Source organism: Macaca fascicularis, chromosome 13 (assembly GCF_037993035.2).
Source record: "Macaca fascicularis isolate 582-1 chromosome 13, T2T-MFA8v1.1".
In the NCBI taxonomy this organism is placed as follows: domain Eukaryota; kingdom Metazoa; phylum Chordata; class Mammalia; order Primates; family Cercopithecidae; genus Macaca; species Macaca fascicularis.
In genome coordinates, this window is record NC_088387.1 from 51051716 (window position 1) to 51072065 (window position 20350).

At 46.8% G+C, this 20350-nt stretch overlaps 1 protein-coding gene across 1 annotated transcript; it reads left to right on the top strand.

The window, feature by feature from the left end:
• The first annotated feature begins 9972 nt into the window (after positions 1 to 9972).
• CD207 (CD207 molecule) lies at positions 9973 to 17826 on the top strand. The gene is made up of 6 exons (XM_005575643.4): positions 9973 to 10045; positions 10143 to 10259; positions 11737 to 12111; positions 12705 to 12856; positions 13916 to 14034; positions 14542 to 17826. Exons 1-6 carry the CDS (start codon positions 9973 to 9975, stop codon positions 14690 to 14692), a joined length of 987 nt encoding a protein of 328 aa, XP_005575700.2. The 3' UTR covers positions 14693 to 17826.
• The last annotated feature ends 2524 nt before the right edge of the window (positions 17827 to 20350 follow it).

Sequence of the window (20350 nt, forward strand, 5' to 3'; positions counted from 1 at the left end):
TGATATCAAGAGAATTTGAAGACCAGTGAAACAGAATAGAGAGGCCCTCAACAGACCCCAGAATAAAACACTTTATAAATGTCTGAGGAAGCATCTGAACTTAATGGGGAAGGTAGAGAGTATTCAATAGAAGGGTGATGATATTCTGTGGGGAGCATGGCTTCCTATGAAGGGGATGGTGATTCCTTGATTCATCTGGGGAAGTGGCAAGATCTCACAGAGCAAAACAACTAGAACTGGGAAATCAGAGAGAGCTTCAGTCTCCCTGAATTGTCCTTTCTTGAATTTAGGCCAGTGTTTCTCAGAGTGAGAAGTGTCATCTGTGAAGAGGGTATAAAAGCAAAATGATCCTGAAACCCCTGGTATAAAAATGTTAAACAGATTTAACACAAGACTTCCCAGGAACTTTAATATGATTCTCCAAAAAAAAAGTAGACAGCATGAAATATTTCCCCAACTTATGTAGTCTTGGACCATTTTCTGATGTTAGGTTGTCGATTTTAGATCTTTCCTGCTTTCTCTTGTGGGCATTTAGTGTTATAAATTTCCCTCTACACACTACTTTAAATGTGTCCCAGAGATTCTGGTATGTTGTGTCTTTGTTCTCATTTGTTTCAAAGAACATCTTTATTTCTGCCTTCATTTTGTTATTTATGTAGTCATTCAGGAGCAGGTTGTTCAGTTTCCATGTAGTCATGTGGTTTTGAGTGAGTTTCTGAATCCTGAATTCTAATTTGATTGCGTTGTGGTCTGAGAGACAATTTGTTGTGATTTCTGTTCTTTCACATTTGCCGAGGAGTGCTTTACTTCCAATTACGTAGTCAATTTTAGAATAAGTGTGATGTGGTGCTAAGAAGAATGTATATTCTGCTGATTTGGGGTGCAGAGTTCTGCTGATGTCTATTAGGTCTGCTTGGTGCAGAGCTGAGTTCAAATCCTGGATATCCTTATTAACGTTCTGTCTCATTCATCTGTCTAATATTGACAGTGGGGTGTTAAAATCTCCCATTATTGTTGTGTGGGAGTCTAAGTCTCTTTGTAGATCTCTAAGAACTTGCTTTATGAATCTGGGTGCTCCTGTATTGGCTGCATATATATTTAGGATAGTTAGCTCTTCTTGTTGAATTGATCCCTTTAGCATTATGTAATGGCCTTCTTTGTCTCTTTTGATCTTTGTTAGTTTAGAGTCTGTATTATCAGAGACTAGGATTGCAACCCCTGCTTTTTTTTTTTTTTTTTTTTTTCATTTGCTTGGCAGATCTTCCTCCATCCCTTTACTTTGAGCCTATGTGTGTCTCTGCACATGAGGCGGGCCTCCTGAGTACAGCACACTGATGGGTCTTGACTCTTTATCCAATTTGCTAGTCTGTGTCTTTTAAATGGGACATTTAGCCCGTTTACATTTAAGGTTAATAATTGTTATGTGTGAATTTGATCCTGTCATCATGATGTTAGCTGGTTATTTTGCCTGTTAATTGATGCCATTTCTTCATAGCATCGATGGTATTTACAATTTGGCATGTTTTTACAATGGCTGGTACTGGTTGTTCCTTTCCATGTTTAGTGCTTCCTTCAGGGGCTCTTGTAAGGCAGGCTTGGTGGTGACAAAATCTCTCAGCATTTGCTTGTCTGTAAATGATTTTATTTCTCCTTCACTTATAAAGCTTAGTTTGGCTGGATATGAAATTCTGGGTTAAAAATTCTTTTCTTTAAGAATGTTGAATGTTGGCCCCCACTCTCTTCTGACTTGTAGGGTTTCTGCTGAGAGTTCCGCTGTTAGTCTGATGGGCTTCCCTTTGTGGGTAATCCGACCTTTCTTTCTGGCTGCGCTTAACATTTTTTCCTCATTTCAACCTTGGCAAATCTGACAATTATGTGTCTTGGGGCTGCTCTTCTCGAGGAGTATCTTTGTGGTGTTCTCTGTGTTTCCTGAGTTTGAATGTTGGCCTGCCTTTCTAGGTTGGGGAAGTTCTACTGGATAATCCCTGAAGAGTGTTTTCCAACTTGGTTCCATTCTCCCCATCACTTTCAGGTATGCCAATCAAATGTAGATTTGGTCTTTTCACATAGTCCCATATTTCTTGGAGGCTTTGTTCATTTCTTTTTACTCTTTTTTCTCTAATCTTGTCTTCTCACTTTATTTCATTAATTTGATCTTCAATCATTGATATCCTTTATTCCACTTGATCGAATCAGCTATTGAAGCTTGTGCATGCGTTATGAAGTTCTTGTGCCATGGTTTTCATCTCCATCGGGTCATTTAAGGTCTTCTATACACTGTTTATTCTAGTTAACCATTTGTCTAACCTTTTTTCAAGGGTTTTAGTTTCCTTGCAATGGGTTAGATCATGCTCCTTTAGCTTGGAGAAGTTTGTTATTACTGACCTTCTGAAGCCTACTTCTGTCAACTCATCAAAGTCATTCTCCACCCAGCTTTGTTCCATTGCTGATAAGGAGTAGCGATCCTTTGGAGAAGAAGAGGCACTCTGGTCTTTATAATTTTCAGCTTTTCTGCTCTGGTTTCTCCCCATCTTTGTGATTTTATCTACCTTTGGTCTTTGATGTTAGCGATCTATAGATAAGGTTTTGGTGTGGATGTCCTTTTTGTTGATGTTGATGCTATTCCTTTCTGTTTGTTAGTTTTCCTTCCAACAGTCAGCTGCAGGTCTGTTGGAGTTTGCTGGAGGTCCACTCCAGACCTGGTTTGTCTTGGTATCACCAGTGAGGCTGCAGAACAGCAAATATTGCAGAACAGCAAGTATTGCTGCCTGATCCTTTCTCTGGAAGCTTCATCCCAGAGGGTCACCCATCTGTATGAGGTGCCTGTCGGCCCCTACTGGGAGGTGTCTCCCAGTTAGGCTACATGGGGTCAGGGACACACTTGAGGAGGCAGTCTGTCTGCTCTCAGAGCTTAAGTGCTGTGCTGGGAGAACCACTGCTCTCTTCAGAGCTGTTAGACAGGGATGTTGAAGTCTGCAGAAGTTGTCTGCTGCCTTTTGTTTAGCTATGCCCAGCCCACAGAGGTGGAGTCTATAGAGGCAGTAGGTCTTGCTGAGCTGTGGTGGGCTCTGCCCAGTTTGAGCTTCCTGGCTGCTTTGTTTACCTACTCAAGCCTCAGCAATGGTGGATGCCCCTCCCCCAGCCAGGCTGCAGCCTTGCAGGTCAATCTCAGACTGCCGTGCTAGCAGTGAGCAAGGCTCCATGGGTGTGGGACCCACTGAGCCAGGCACAAGAGAGAATCACCTTGTCTGCTGGTTGCTAAGACCATGGGAAAAGCACAGTATTTGGGCGTGAGTGTACCAATTTTCCAGGTACAGTCTGTCACGGCTTTCCTTGGCTAGGAAAGGGAAATCCCCCGAACCCTTGCACTTCCTGGGTGAGGCAATGGCTCCGCCCTGCTTTGGCTTGCCCTTCACGGGCTGCACCCACTGTCCAATGAGTCCCAATGAGATGATCCAGGTACCTCAGCTGGAAATGCAGAAATCACCCATCTTCTGCATCAATCATGCTGGGAGCTGCAGATTGGAGCTGTTCCTATTCGACCATCTTGGAGTGGACCCATCCATGTTATTAAGTAAATAAATAGCTTTTAAATTTGGAAACATTTTGACCATTATTTCTTTGAATAGATTTTCTGTCCCTCTTCACCCTCTTTGAGAACTTACAATTCCATGTATATTAATTGCATGAAGTTGTCTCAGACTTCACTGATGTTCTGCTCTTTTTTCTCTCTGTGCTTCATTTTGGATAGTTTCTATTGCTATATCTTCAAATTCATTGATCTTTTCTTCTACAATTTATAACCTGCCATTAATCCCTTTCAGTGTATTTTTCATACCAGGCATTGTAGTTTTTTTAATCATTAGAAGTTCAATTTGTATCTGTTAAATATTTCATGTCTCTATTTAACTGTTTGAACACAAGAAACACAGTTATAATGTCTATTGTAATGTCCTTGCCTAGTAATTCTAACATCTGTATCAGTTCTGGGTTAGTTTCAGTAGATTGGTTTTTATCCTTACTATGGGTTACATTTTTTTGCTAGTCTGTTCTATGAGCTGTGTTATGGATTGAACTGTGTTTTCTGTTCATTTATCAGTTGAATCCCTAATCCTCAACGTGACTGTGTCTGGAGATAGGGCCTTCATTATAAATCTATACTAATTCATACTGTAGAGTTTTGGTATATCAATAGAAAGACAAATGGAACACAATAGAAAATCCAGAAACAGACCTTTAAATATATGAAACAAACTCAAACATATTATGAAACACATGATGAAGATGGTACTTCATAGTCAGAAATAAAATTATGCATTGTTTTAAAAAATGGTATCAGCACAGCAGGCTACCCATTTAGAAATAAATAAGTTAGATTCCTTCCTAAAATCATGGAATACTCGAACAAGACAATAAGAGATAAGAAAAAAATGGGATATCATGAAATCCAAATGTATTAAATATAAAAAGTGAAAACAAAGTTACAGTAGAGCATGAACTAAAAATAAAAGTTATTATGAAGATGTAAGTTTGATTTTAAGGTTATCCATAATACATTACTAAGAAAAAAAAAAAAAAAAAAAAACCAAAAAAACACAAACAAAACCTTACACACTATAGGGTAGAGTTCTAGTTTTGTAAAAAAAATTTATGTGCTTACCTAATGCATTGGACAGAACTCTTTGGTTGCAAGAAACAGAAACCCATCCAATTAAATTCAAATGAAAATAAGAGATTTTTGTTTTTGTTTATGTTCATATAACCAAACCAAGAAACAGAGTGTCTGTGGGGAATGGAACTCAGGTTCAACAGGATCCAGCACTCAAAAGCACCAGGACTCACTTTTTGTCTCTTCGTTTTTTTGTTACAGCTTCTGTCTCTGTGCTGGTCTTATTCTACTGAGGTCTTCCACATGACAGAGGAACTGGTTACTAGCTGCCCTATAGTCATATCTTTAGGGCCCTCAGTTTAGGGAGAGAGGAGAGCTACCTTCCTACCCAAACCTTGGGCAGCTATCATTGTGAGCTGTCACTCCTATGCCTGGAATCAGCAGCCCCATTTGAATCACAAACTGAAAAAAGTTTCCCAGTGGAGAGGGATTTTTGGTATCAGAAATTCAGGAGAGGCCAGGTGTAGTGGCTCACGCCTGTAATCCCAGCACTTTGGGAGGCCGAGGTGGGTGGATCATGAGGTCAGCAGATTGAGGCCATCCTGATTAACATGGTGAAACCCCATCTCTACTAAAAATATAAAAAATTAGCCAAATGTGGTGGCGGGCGCCTGTAGTCCCAGCTACATGGGAGGCTGAGGCAGGAGAATTGCTTGAACTCTGGAGGTGGAGGTTACAGTGAGCTGAGATCACACCACTGCACTCCAGCCTGGGCAACAGAGTGAGACTCTATCTCAAACAAAACAAAACAAAAAAGAAATGCAGGAGAGGTGGGGAAGGATGCTAGGGAAAATAAGCAGGAATTGTCTTGTTAAATATGTATATAATATATCCATAGTGACGATTAGACATAGCTATGGCTATAGATATAGATGTGTATATGTATATACATGGGTGGTAAGGAAAACTGAACTATGGGTATAACATTTGTTGTCTCTATGGTGGGTTTCTTTTTTTCTTTTCTTTCTTTTTTTCCTTTTTTGAGACAGAGTCTCACTCACCCAGGCTGGAGTTCAGTGGCATGAACTCAGCTCACTGCAATATCTGCCTTCTGGGTTCAAGTGATTCTCCTGCCTCAGCCTCCCGAGTAGCTGGGACTATAGGCACACACCACCATGCCTGGCTAACTTTTGTATTTTTAGTAGAGACGGGTTTATGTTGGCTAGGCTGGTCTCAAACTCCTGACCGCAGGTGATCTGCCCACCTTGGCCTCCCAAAGTGCTGGGATTACAGATGTGAGCCACTGCGCCCAGCCTATGGTGGGTTTTTTTTCCTACTTGGATTTTTTCTATAATTAATATCATTAGTTATATAATAAATAAAAGATTTTAAAAGAAACTGAACATTTTTTTCCCTAAAAGCCTTTCATTACTTTCCTAACATAGATTTGCCCCTCTCACTAAAGCTATAGGCATGAGTTCTTTGACCTACAATGTAATTTGGAGCAGCCTTCTCTGCCGGGTACACAGCAGCTCTTCCATGTGGCTAGGTTGCCAGCCCATTTACATATCACACTATTTATGATGGCACTGGGTGAAATACCCTGATCAGTAGGGTCTGGCTCATTGTCACTGTTCCAAAGAGACTTATCCTTATACAATGTCATAAAAAAGGAACCCATTATCAGGGTCCAGGGAGACATGGGGAGGTCCCTATAGTGTTGTCAGTCATTTTTAGTCTTGGGAGACTTCCCTTCTCCCCAGCATTAAGGATGTCATATTTTTTCAACAACAGGAAAACCATTCCTGAGGGCGGGGTCTGTAGTTGTCTTTTTCCTTGCTGTGTCTTGGTACCTAGGGCACAGCAGGACTCTAGAGGAGTAAGTGATGCCACCTATGCTCCTTGGTTTCTCTGCCCTATCCCCTGTGCCCAGGGCACATGTCCAGAGGGTGGCATGGAATCCCTTGATTTTTTGTGGGCCAAATCCCCCATTGCATCACAGGAGTCCCTCTGAGGCCTGCAAGCCAGGTGTGACCAGCTGTAATCCCCTCTCATTTCAGAGTCATTCTCCCTCCTCCCTCGCTTCTCCTTCCCTGTCCCCACTCCGCAGTTCGGTGTTCACTCTAGTTTCCTCCATGACTTGACTGAGGGACTCGGGTGACTCCTCCCGGGAGATGACTCTCGGCACTGCTGGAGCATTTCAAACAACCCAGGTCTCTGTTCCGGTCTTGCTGATTAAGTCCATGGTCCTCCTCCAAGCATAAGGCTGGTCCCAACCATAGCCCCAACAAGAGAAAGGGAAAAAGTGGCCAAGCTGTTTTCTTCCTCTGTCCTTGTCCAGAGAAAGTATTAGAACCCCAGGAGCACAGGAAGAGGAGAAATGAAAGAAATGAGCACAGACTTCCCATTCTCACCACAGAAGTGATTTTTTTGGTCACTAGGTCTGATCAGAGCTCCTCTTCTGTTTGGAAGAGGAGGGTTCAGAAGCCTGAGTGTCCAGGAGAGCCGCCCGCCTTCCTGACTGGCAAGTGTGGCCAAGGCACCTGCCTGCTTCTCTGTCTTTTCTCCGGTCAGGCCAGGTGCCAGATAGAGCATCCAGAGATTTGCACAGGAGAGATACTCAGGAAATACCTGCAGATGAGCATGCTTATAGGAAGACGGCTCGTGACTCCCTCCCTCTCCACAAAGTGGGAAATGAAACTTCTTATGGTTTGGGACTTTTACATCCACCTCCTCTGAAACCCCAGAGGGCCCACAACCCAGGATTCCATGCCTTTGCTCAGCTTCCTCATGCTGGATCATCCTTTCGCCTCTCAGTATTCTACCTACCTGAGCCTCCATTTCCATCACTTGGACTAAATGCTCCCTGCCCCAGCCCCTTCCTATGCCATCGGCGCAGCCTCTTCCTATGCCATGGGCCCAGCCTGCTGAGGCTTCCTTATCCTTTCCTGGGACCACTGAGAGGGCGTCTGGGGGCTCTATAAAGAATAACTCATGCCACAAACCAGCAGAGAAAACCCAACTTCTTGACCTAGGGGAAAGGGACAAGACACTCCCAAGGCATGTTGTGTGGCAGCTTCTTTCCTTCAAATGCTGCAGGAGGAGACCAGGACCCCTGCAAGGCCTCTTCTACCAGGGTCTTAAGTAATTTGGATTCTTCTCTATCCCCAGGCCCAGAAATAGGACAGGCTGTGGATGAAGGGCCAGGAGTCAGGAGCAGAAGGGCAGAGATGGCTCTGGAGTTGGGCTGGGTCCTGAGCATGAGAGTCCAGAAGTGGAACATTCTAATCCTGTCTAAGCCCTGACAGAACCAACGCTCTGCAACCACACGAGCCACCTGAAGAGAGTGGGAATCTTCATGGGCGTTCAGAGGCAGGCAGTGAGGTGGAGCCAGACCCTGAGGTTTGGGACTATCGAACATCAAAATTTAGAGCAGACAGCAGGTAGGGAAGCAATGAGACAGAACAAATGAGACACCATCTTTGTTACCCGGCTTCCTTCCCAGAGCTTCCCAGTGTGGGGTCCCCTCTGGGTTCCCTCATCCAGTCTGAGAAGTGACTCCAGCCTGAGGCCTGGTTAACTGGAGAGAGAGAGCATCGAGGGCCTGTAACTACAATGAGCTGCACATGGGCACGGGCTGAGCGTGCAGCCACCATCCTCCCAAGTACCAAAGGCAGCAGGAGCCCCTGAAAGCATAGGTAGATATTTCCTTGGCCCTGCTAGCTTAACCTCTAACCCTGGTCCCTGATACAGCCTGTCATCCAGCTCTACTGGCTCAGCCTCAGCAGGCCCAGGACAGCTTTCTTGTCCTGCGGCCAGAGCTTTTGTTCATTCCTGAGTAAGGAATAAATCACACTTCCCCTTATGCTTTTGCTTTGAAGATGAATGAGAACTTCTGGAGATAGCGGAAAGAAGCAGTAGCTTCTAGAAGGCAGATCCCAGGCCACAGACTGTGTAAACATCAGAGTGGCATGATTAGCTATCAAGTCTCCCAGTCACTTACCATTCACCCATCCGTCCATGCATCCTCCATCCATTCATTCATCCATTCACCCATCCTCCAATTATCTGGACCAACCTCCTTCTTTTTTCTTTCCTTCCCTCCCTCTTTCCTCTCCTGTTTCCTACATTCCAAGAAATATTTTTATAGAGTCTGCCATGTGCCAAATTTCTCAGATTTGGCAGACTTCTTCAAAGCATGAGAAGTCACCCAGGAGAAAATGTAGTCCTTCACTGAGCTCCAAATAGGCTCCTCTGTGCCCTGAGCTTCTTGCACATATGGAACTCTCTATTCAGGGTTACAAGCAAGGAGAGAGGAAGTTGTGGACAGAGAGAGAGGAGAGAGAAACAGAAAGATTCCTAGTCTGACGTTGCTGAGCACCCCTACTTTGTTTGAAAAGCTCACATGCTACAGGAAGCAGGGAGGAGAACTCAAGTCTTAGGTTTACATTTTGAATCTCCAAGTTGCATATTATAAAGGAATATTGTATCAGCCAAGATGCGCTAATAACAGGAAGCAGAATATTCTATTGCAATGGTTGCTTCCTGGCTTCCCCCAACCAGTCTGTGCTCCTCACCACGATCAGAGTGATGTTTTTACAGTGTCCCTGTCCTTGTCTCTCTCCTGCCTGAAGTCCTTAATTGGCCTCATGTCACCCACGAGCTAGAGGTGAAGCTCCTTGACATGATCAGAAGGATCTTCATAATCAGACCCCAGGTGCCTCTTCCACCCTATGTGAGCCCCCTTCCTCACATTTTTGTGTATATTTTATGTTCCAGCAATATTGCCACTATTTTCAGTTTGCCAAGCACTCCATGCTATCTTAAGCTCCATCCTTTGGCATATGCTTATCTTTCTACTGCAGTTTTTTTTCCATTATTCCATTTCACACGCTTCTTTCAACTGGGCACATCTGTCTCTTGTGCAATTTATTTGCTCATGTCTGTCTTTCCCACCAGACTGTGAGCTGCTTGGTGCAAGGACTGTGAGTTATTCATCGCTGTGGCCCTATGCCTGGTACAGCATCGGTACCTAGAAGGCACTCAGTCCGTATTTGTGGGGTGAATGGATGGGTGGATGGGTGAAGAGAATCTTACAAGAGAAATGGGATAGCTTTGGGACAAGATGGTTAATGTATCTATGTAACAGACTCCCAGAGAAGACAACAGATGGCCTCTTTCTGAAAGCTCAGACTTCTGAGGAGGGGAGTAAGCCAGACAAGGTATCTAGTCAGGAATAGGGAAGTTGGGATGATATGGTGACCTAGTGTGGGACTGACTTCCTGTTTCCTCTAGATAAGAGCCCTTGGAGAGACAGGCAGCCAGAAGCACTTGTGCTTCCAGGGTAAGGGTGAGCACTCAGGATGACGGCCGAGAGGGAGGTCCCTGATGCACACTTCACTGTGGACAAACAGAACATCTCCCTCTGGCCCCGAGGCAAGCCACAGTCACTGCTGAGAACCTGCTCCGTGTTCTGTGTGCAAACCTGCCCTTTGCTACTCCTTCAACACACATTTTCTTCTTTTTCCAACAGAGCCTCCTCCCAAGTCTGGTCCATCTCTGTTCCCGGGGAAAACACCCACAGTCCGTGCTGCATTAATCTGCCTGACGCTGGTCCTGGTCGCCTCCATCCTGCTGCAGGCCGTCCTTTGTAAGTCCTCATGTTTCATCGTCTGGGCTTAGCCCCTCTCTGTGGCCAGCTGGCTCCCTCCAGATCCAGACCACTTCCCTGCTCTCCAGGTTTCTCCTGCCTCCGACTTTCATTTGTCTCCTTTCTCCTCTTTCCATGTGCAGTAACAGGGTGTGCCGCCCCCAGTACGGTGAGCTGATGCTCTTTCCCTCCCAATTTCTGGGAGATTATTGGGATCAGCATTTGCACATTGGTGCTCAAGGATACATTCTTTTGTCCTCAGGAAACATTTATCTAGTTTTTCATGCTGTGCTATTTTCTCTCCCTCCATCCCCCACCAATCTGAGCTCTGCTCCTTGGATTTGGAGCCTTGTGGACAGTCCCTGACAGTGCAATGTCTCCTGACCCTGTGAAGGACTAAGCCTCATGTGTCATTGGCCCCAACTCACCAGATGGAGAGCCTGACCAACAAGCCAACAGATCTCCATGACTCAGTCCCCTCAACAGGACCCGTTCGTGCTCTCTTCATTCTCCTGTCCCTGCAAAAATCATGTCTAGGGAGCCTTCCTACTCATTTGGTGTTGCGGGGTTTATCTTTCTTCCTCTTCTGGCTCTGTCAGGCTTCATGCCCTTTGCTGCTGGCAGAGCCTTCTTCCTCCTGCCAGGGCTCCAGCAAGCGGAGCAAGGGGACCCGAGAAGCTGTTGGGTTTGGTTTTCTCCCTCTGTGGCCTCGGGACATACTTGGTCTTAGACTTGTAGGCTCTGAGCAGAGTCCCCCTTCCCCCATCCTAGACCCCTGGCCTCTAGCATGGCATTTTCCTCAGGGCTCGCCTTTGAGCCTCTTGGTTTATCTTTGATCCTATCTCTGGTACCCAGGCCTGGGACCTGAGCAGAATGTGAAAGTGGGTAGGGCAAGGGAAGGGGAGAAACAGTTTTGTAATCTCCTTTTCCATGTTCTCTGGAGAAGAAGCCACTTCCAGATTAGTGGCTGGCTCTTCCCATGGTCACAGAGGGGCCCATGGACAGATGTGAGGGAGTGGTGCTGTCCTAGCAGACAGCCACTGCAGGGGTTTCTGAAAGCAGAGGGATGGCAACCAAGGGGTGGGGTCCAGGGGGAATCAAGTTCTGGGGAGAGTGATGGGGCTCATGGAGGGCACCCCTTTATCAAATGTTCCATGAACACTCAGAGAAATTTCAGGACTGGTTTCTAACCCCTGCTTCTGCTTGCCTGTGAAATTTTCTCACAGAGAGCCTGTGTTTCATCCATCTCCCCATTGTCTGTATCCACCTGTGTTCCTAGCACATGGTAGGTGCCCATTGCACATTTGTTGTATCTTAATGAATGATTGGAGGGTTGGGGTGGCCCATTGGACTGTCCTGGTTCTTTGGGAAGCTTCAGCCTGTTCCTTCTCTTCCCTTCCTTTGATCGACCTGACAACAGCCCCACTCCTGTCCCTGGGGCTCCCCTCAGCTGACCTCCTGACTTTCTCAATCCCAGATCCCCGGTTTATGGGCAACATATCAGATGTAAAGACCAATGTCCAGTTGCTGAAAGGTCGTGTGGACAACATCAGCACCTTGGATTCTGAAATTAAAAAGAATAGCGATGGCATGGAGGCAGCTGGCGTTCAGATCCAGACGGTGAATGTGAGCCTGGGTTATGTGCGTTCTCAGTTCCTGAAGTTAAAAACCAGTGTGGAGAAGGCCAACGCACAGATCCAGATCTTAACAAGAAGTTGGGAAGAAGTCGGTACCTTAAATGCCCAAATCCCAGAGTTAAAAAGTGATTTGGAGAAAGCCAGTGCTTTGAATACAAAGATCCGGGCACTCCAGGGCAGCTTGGACAATATGAGCAAGTTGCTCAAACGACAAAGTAAGTGACTCAGAAAATTACATTGAAGCCGACCAGCGGCCCATGAGATCTTACCTGTCCCAGACCTGAGGTCACTGGGCTGGTGGGTTAGGGAGGAGGCCGGGGGGAAGAGAGGGGCAGCCATGGACTAGGAAGTTAAGGAGGGAGGGCTTGAGGTTGGGAAGGACTTAGGCGCGGTTAGGAGAAAAGAGACCAGGGTCCAGCTAGAGTTCCCACACCAAAGTGCAGAATGTAAAAGCATTAGGGGCTGTCCACCCTGGCCCATACCTAGTCATTTCTCATCAAGTTCCTTTCTAGAGTCCAGGGGCTCAGCCACTTGTCATGGCCGATGGAGGGTTGCTTCCCCTCATGGGAAAGACACTCTTTGTCCATCCTCTTGCATTCTAACCTCTCCAGTCCCAAACACTCTATTAGTCTCTGTCTGACTTTCAGGATTTGAAAGAGTGTCCCAAATCCCCTACACAAGGAGCCAAGGACACCAGAGCACAGCTCCATTTGCTGCTGTCTCTGAGACCTCATTCAAGTGCCCCCACCAAGCCAGCACCCCAAGAAATCAAGAATACCAGTATTCACTTTTACCTCTTGTTCTCTAGATGACATTCTACAGGTGGTTTCTCAAGGCTGGAAGTACTTCAAGGGGAACTTCTATTACTTTTCTCTCGTCACAAAGACCTGGTATAGTGCCCAGCAGTTCTGTGTGTCCAGGAATTCACACCTGACCTCGGTGACCTCAGAGAGTGAGCAGGTGAGTGTTGTGCCTGTGGGCTCTGGGAAGGGGGCATATGAGCACTGGGCCCGGGAGGATGGGCAAGATTATACTGTGCGAACAAAAATCCCCAAATATTGATGACCTAATGAAGAAGGAGTTCTCGGTACTATGTCCAATAAGGGCCAGCAAGGGGGCTGTGCTCACTATGGCTACTCAAGGACCCAGGCCGAAGGAGTCTTTATCTGAACATGTTTCCACAATTGCTGGGGCAGGAAAAGGGAACTTGACATATTGTGCAAAGCTTCTGCCCAGATTTAACATACCTCATTTTTGCTTACATTTCACTGGCGTAAGTTACATTAAGTAAGTTAAGTAAGTGATGCAGTACTCCTGGACTGGGAGGATCCTGGATTCCAGTACTCCTGGAACAGGGCAGAGAGGAGCTACTTTCCATGTGCCCAGAAAAAAAGAAATATTTGTGAACAGCATTAATGATTCCACATGACTCAAGAAGTCTCCTGCCTGGTGAGGCAGAAATTGGGCAGGCCCTTTTCATCTGGGCGGTGGGATAGCAGCTCAGGTCAGAGCCTGGGCTCTGGAGTAGTTCTAGAGCCCTAACCTTGCCAACTAACTAGTCCTAGCAGCTTGGGTGGAATACCCAACTTCACTGGGCAAACTTCACTGGCCCTCATGTGATGAAACATGCATGGTGATGGCACCTGCCTCAGAGGAAAGGAGTGAATGCATATGGAGGACTCAGCACAGTGCCGTATGTGGATTCAGGTGTTGTCATATGAACCATTCTCTTGCGGTCCATGCTCTGGAGTTCAGCTGAGGCCTTCCTGTGCTTCAGCACCTGCTTCCTGAGTGGCAGAAATGCTTAAGTCCTGAGCCTGTTAGCTGCAGGGCAGGGACACATCATAATCTGGAAGATGAAATCTGGGCTCTGGGCAAGGGCAGGAAGAGGCTTGAGAGGCCAGTGTGCAGTGCATCTGTGGGTCAGGGCTGTCAGTGAGCACAGGTGAAGAACACCCAGAGACAGGTGATCAAGCTCGGAGTGTGACCGCACCTCTGCCTAACCTGTCTTTCCTATAGGAGTTTCTGTATAAAACAGCGGGGGGACTCACCTACTGGATTGGCCTGACTAAAGCAGGGATGGAAGGGGACTGGTTCTGGGTGGATGACACGCCATTCGACAAGGTCCAAAGTGCGAAGTAAGTCCCTGGAGCCCTCCCTGCCAGCCTGACTTTCCCCGGCCATGGCCAGGGCATGAAGGGAGTTGGGGCGATATTCCCCATGAGACAGGGTTTCTGATTCTTCCCTGTGCTAGGGTGACAGGAGCCTTGCAACCAAGATCTAGCGCAATCCTGTCACTAACTGGCTGTGGGATCTGGGCCCTCCACGCCCTCTGGGGTGTGGCAGCAAGGCCTTCTACCTGGCCGGCTTCAGCAGGGATCCTGTCATGAGTCTAGGTCTTCACAGTGTGGGTTTGTGTAGGGACTTGAGAGTGGTGGGTTGGTTTTGCCTGGACTTGGGGCGTGAGTGAAAGCTTAGAGGTCTAAGTCTCGCTAGTCCCCTTCCTCTTAGGCTTGGGTGCAGACATTTACTATGCCATTCCCTAGGACTCAAGCTGGGGTTGAGTTAACTCATTTCTTCACTGGAAATAAGTTCTTCTTGGTTTTCCACTTTGTAAATCCATCCTTATTTCTCCCTCTTGGTAGGTTCTGGATCCCAGGTGAGCCCAACAATGCTGGGAACAATGAACACTGTGGCAATATAAGGGTTTCCTCGCTTCAGGCCTGGAATGATGCCCAATGTGACAAAACGTTTCTTTTCATCTGTAAGCGACCCTACATCCCGTCAGAACCGTGACAGAACAGGCTCCCAAGCTCACTCTTTGAACTCCAACGCTTGTCAAACATGAGGAAATGCCTCTTTCTCCCCCAGACTCCAGGAGGACTTTGCACGTTAATTTTTCTTGCTTCAAAATTGTCCCACAGTGGCATTCTGGAGTCCATCTGTCTTGGCTGGAAATTCTCTGACCCCATGGAGGCAGCTGGAATGGAAAGGAGAACTCAGGTTAAAGTGGGAGGGGTGGGTAGAGAGGATTTAGAAGTTCCAATTGCCCTGCTAAGGAGGATTAAGACCCGTAATCCGGGACAACACCTGGGGTTTTCCACTTCTTCAGAGAAGCCTCAGCTTCATCACATCAAAGTTATTTCAGAGCAACCAAGCAATTCTGCTGATATTGTCATTCAGGGCTTTTCTTGGCCAAACCCTCTAGAATTTCCACGTGTCTGCTTAGCTGTGCTGGCAGCTGGCAGCTGGCTGTGTTTGCAGTGGGAATAGCTCTGTTCTTGGAGATCCTGCTCATGGTATATCCTCAGTGGCTTCTTCATCCACATCATCTAAAGCCTGAACCTCTTCTCTGGTTCAAGTCAGCGGCTGACATGGACTTGTATCTCCTTCAGAACTCGGCCAGTACCCAGACTCCCTTCTCCTTCCACTCACTTAGTACACCCGGGTGCCCAGCCCTGCCTTCCGCCCCAGTGTCCATCCAGCCTCTGTCCTCACCTCCCCGGCACCTCCTCCTCCTTCTGCATTTCCTGTCTTCCTGTGTCTTGTGCGTGGGAAGCAGCCTTCAGTGCCTTCATGAATTCGCCTTCCAGCTTCCTCAGAATAAAATGCTGCCTGGGTCAAGGCCTCACTCCACGTGCACTTTTTCATTCCTGGTTGTCCAGGTGAATATGTGGGAAAGGCGGTCTCCTCTGCTGGACATGAAGTTCTAGAGTATCATCAGGAAACATCTGGGGAGTCAAAAATAACAAGGACTAGGGAAGTTCCAGCCCTGGAAATGCCATAAAATGTGACTAGTACTTATTTCTAGTTTTTATTAAAATAAAGTAGAGCAAGGTCTCCAAGGTCTCCAATGTCACGATCTTGGTGGTCTTTCTTCTTGGGTGTTTACTGGACAATCTTCTAGTCTCTAGCTCAATTCCCAAGAACGAGTTTCAACAGGTTTCCCGCTCTTCACAGAGACCCAGTTCCACAGGCATCAATTCCAAATCTCAAGTCCAGTGGCCAAAGCAGGAATCCAGGCAGCAGCCACCACAGAGAGGAGGGGAGAGTGGAGTGAGCACAGGTCCTCATTAGGGTCCACAGGAAAAGATGCTTCATTAAATGACTGTGACCAGCAGTGTGTTGTTCTGGGTGCAAATGGGTCAGAGCTGAGGGTACAGGCTTGTATTGTAAGACCTGAAATAGCATGTGCTGCTGTGACATTTTATGCCTCACAGGGCCCCAAAGACCTAACCCTAAGTTCCCTGCCTCTCACCAGATATGCCCTTGCCCTCGGTCCCCACCTGGCTAGTTTCCTATCGTCTGGGACCAGCTGCACTCCACCCAGCTTTCTACTTAATGGATTTCACTTATCTGCCAGCCTGATAAACTATTCAAAAAAGCCAATCACATCCTCCTAAGGAACCCAGGGCACCTCATCATTTTGTTACTACAAGGCCTGCCTCCCACAGCCCTGGCTGGTTCACTCTGCTCCTGAGGGTGACCCCGTGTGGCCCTGCATGGCTTGTGATATCTTTCCCCACTAGTAAACTGCTGTCAATCTCACCTGCCCAGTGTCAAATGTCGTGTTTTGGCCATCTTGTCGTATTTAGGGCAGGGGATCCCTCCCTCACCAATAGAGGAAATGGGAGGTGACAAAAACAAGGCCGGTTGGGGATCTCTGGTTGGTTTTGGCAAGGAGATGAGCTGGGAAAATCAGACCATTTCTCTGGGAAAGAATTTGAACCAGGAAGTAGCAAGGGGATGAGGCTGTTAACAGAAGGAAGTTGAGCTGGAAGGCCCTGAGTTAGAGAAAGACTGGAGGGGCCGTCACAGGGCACTGGAAGAAACTAGCAATGAGCAGAAGCTACAAGGCAGAGGAAAGACATGAATGCAGGCCAGGCTCGGTGGCTCACGCTTGTAATCCCAGCACTTTGGGAGGCTGAAGTGGGTGGGTCACTTGAGGTCAGGAGTTCAAGACAGCCTGGTCAACATGGTGAAACCCCATCTCTACCAAAAATACAAAAATTAGCCGGGCATGGTGGTGGGTGCCTGTAATTCCAGCTACTTGGGAGACCGAGTCAGGAGAATCACTTGAACCTGGGAGGCGGAGGTTGCAGTGAGCCGAGATCCCACCACTGCACTAGAGCCTGGGTGATAGGGCAAGACTGTTTCAAAAAAAAAAATTAGTGACTGCAGAGGATTATAGCTGTCAGAGAAAAGAGAATGGCTCGAGGAGTTGCGATGGAGGTCCTGGAGGGCAGGCTGAGGGGCTCCAGCTGCTCCTGTTCCCAGTGCTGCCTCAGATCCTCCCAGCCCTTCTGATCCTCCTGGGTTCTGTGCACGGGGACCTTACGAGGCTTGTGCTCCTGACCCTGCCAGTTGCTTTTTCTTGAAACTGAAAGAGCCTGAGTCAGTGAGGATGTGTTTTTAATCTGGAGTCTGTGCCCCAGCCTGGACCCAACAAGTGCAGCATTGCCTTGGTTTCCTCCCTTGAGGAAGCTGGGACACCTGTCGCTTTGCTTTGTCATGTGATCTTGGCTGCCTCCCCCACTGTATGCACGTCTTACTTCTCCAGGGACGTCGCTACATGGGCACCTGCCCTTCTGCTGGCAGTGCGGCCTCGCCCAGGAAGTCCCACCATTGATAGTGCTGTAGTCCAGTCTCTAGTGGGTCTTGGGGCATTATCAATACCTGGGCAGCTCCTCGGGTCATGGACCCCACAGTATTTCTTGTGAAATTCTGGAGATTTTTCCATTGTCAGGTGAAAAGTTGGGAGCCAGGGACAGGTGAGAACTTTTTCTCAGTCAACTTGGGTATTTATTGTATTCCATAAGTTTTTTTTTGTTTGCTTATTTTCTTTCTTTTTTTTTTTTCTGATTTGGCAGGTTAACAAGGCTTGACATGCCCTCTTTCAATGTTGCAATAAAATACTCTTGAAAAATTTATCCTTTTGTGCTTGAATATAAAAGAAAAAGAGAAAAAAATACTTGATTCACCCCTACTGACCAACTAGTCCTAATGCTTGTGAACGTGTACTATAATATTTTATTTTTCTGTTTTTATGCTTTATTGATCTATCTATAGTTACTTCATTTTCTCTTTCTTTGTCCTTCTCTCTCACTTTCTCTTTCTCTCTCTCCTCTTTTTCTCATATTGTATGAGCTATGCTTTCTTTGCTTTAATTTTCCTAGTGCTTTGGAAGATAAACCATTATTTAGGTGGGGCGCGTGTGTGTGTGCGCGTGTGTGTGTGCATGTGTGTGTGTGCACGCATATCTGTGTGTGTGCATGTGTGTAGTCTAGCACTTTCCCTTTTTCTTACAAAGCATCCTGGCTTCTGGGATTATTGGCATTATTCCTGGCATTGACACCCTGGTTGGGGCTGGGCCCTGGGCATGGGGGCTGCCATTGGCTCCCTTGGTGACCCCACCTGGCCAGGGCTCCGGGGCGCCCCCAGCAGGGGAATGCATTGCCTCCTTCAGAGATTTCAGGCCCTCCTTTCTCTCTACCTCTCTGTTCACACCCCAGACCTCCAAGAGCCTCCCCTCCTATCTGTCCCAAGGCAACTTCCTTCTTTTTTTTAGGTTTTAGAATGAATCTCTGTTTTTGGGGGAGAAAACACAGGTTACCCAATTTATGATAAACTCAGTGTGTTTTCAACAAGGAAATTTTTATTGTTCTATGGGAGCCTAAAGCGAAAGGATTTCCAAGGCTTCCTGAGGAAGAGGCACATAAGCTGGGCCTTGAGAGGTGAGCAGAATTTAGGCAGTGAGTGGGATTGGGGCACAGACGAGGAAAGAGAGAGGCAACAGAAAATGCAGAGGAGTGTGACAGGCCTGAGGCAGCAAGAGAAGTCCAGTCTAGCTGGAGTGTGGTGTGGGGTGAAGCAGGGGGCAGGCAGCTCTTCGGGGGCCTTCAAAGCCAAAGGAGGGGTTTTGGATTTTTATTTGAAGGACAACAAGGAACCACTGAAGTGTTTTAGGCAGATGAGTGACGTGATCCCAATTGTTCGGTTTTTTACTTAGTGTTGAAGAAGTGTGACAAATGATTTGTTACATTTGAAAGCTTAAATGCTTCCAGGAATAACAAGATCTACAGACATGCAATAGAACTATGTCACTGGAAAACATTTGTCACACTTTTGTGGTTCTTCTTTTATCCTGAGCAGCTTTTTGTTTTAGGTATCTTCCTGTATTTTGAATTGACCTTCTCAAGTTAGAAGCAGAACTAACACTTACAACCTTACTTGCAGATAAGTGCATGCATGAGGTTAGATGCTTTGGGAGGCCCTTTGGGAGGCCAAGGCAGGAGGATCACTTGATGCCAGGAGTTGAAAACCAGCTTAGTCAACCCAGTGGGACCCCGTCTCCACAAAAAATACCAAAAAAATTAGCTGGGTATGGTAGCGTGGACTTGTAATCCTAGCTTTTGGGAGGCTGAGGTGGGAGAATTGCTTGGGCTCAAGAGGTTGAGGCTGCAATGAGCCATGATCACACCACTGCACTCTACCCTGGGCTACAGAGCAAGACCCTGTTTTAATTTTATTTAATATTTATTTATTTATGTATTTATTTATTTTTGAAGTGCAGTCATGTGACCCAGGGACCACCAGTCGGATTCAACCATGCGACACCTTTGATTTGTCCTGGTGGTTTTTCAGAGCTCAGACTAGATTTAGTGCTATCATTCCCAGAACCAGGTCAGTGTTCTTGGAGCATTCCTCCTGCCAGCATAGGCTCTAAAGCTTGACTCTGGTCTTCTGAGATTCCATAATTACTACCTTATGTCTCATTTTAATTTCGAATTTTTTATTTTATTTATTTATTTTTTTAAGAGGAAGTCTTGCTCTCTCTCCCAGTCTGGAGTGCAGTGGCACGATCTCGGCTCACTGCAAGTTCTGCTTCCCGGGTTCACACCGTTTTCCTACCTTGGCCTCCCAAGTAGCTGGGACTACAGGCGCCCACCACCACGCCTGGCTAATTTTTTGTATTTTTAGTAGAGACGGGGTTTCACCACGTTATCCAGGATGGTAATTTCGATTTTTTTTTGAGACAGGGCCTCCCTTTGCCACCCAGATTGGAGTACAGTGGCACCACCATAGCTCACTGCAGCCTTGAACTTCTGGGTTCAAGGGATCCTCCAGCCTCAGCTGGCTGAGTACCTGGAACCTCAGGTGAGCGCCACCATGCCCAGCTAATTTTTTTTTTTTTTAGTAGAGATGAGGTCTTGCTATGCTGCCCAGGCTGGTTTCAAACTCCTGAGCTCAGGTGATCCTCCTGCCTCAGCTTCCCAAAGTGCTGGGATTACAGGTGTGAGTTGCCACACCCAGCCATCCCTAATATCTTTTAAAAAATACCTTTTTAGGCTGGGCTCAGTGGCTCATGCCTGTGTTCACAGAACACAGAACTCAAGGAGAATCTCTTGATCCCAGGAGTTTGAGGTCAGCCTGGGCAACATAGGGAGACCCTGT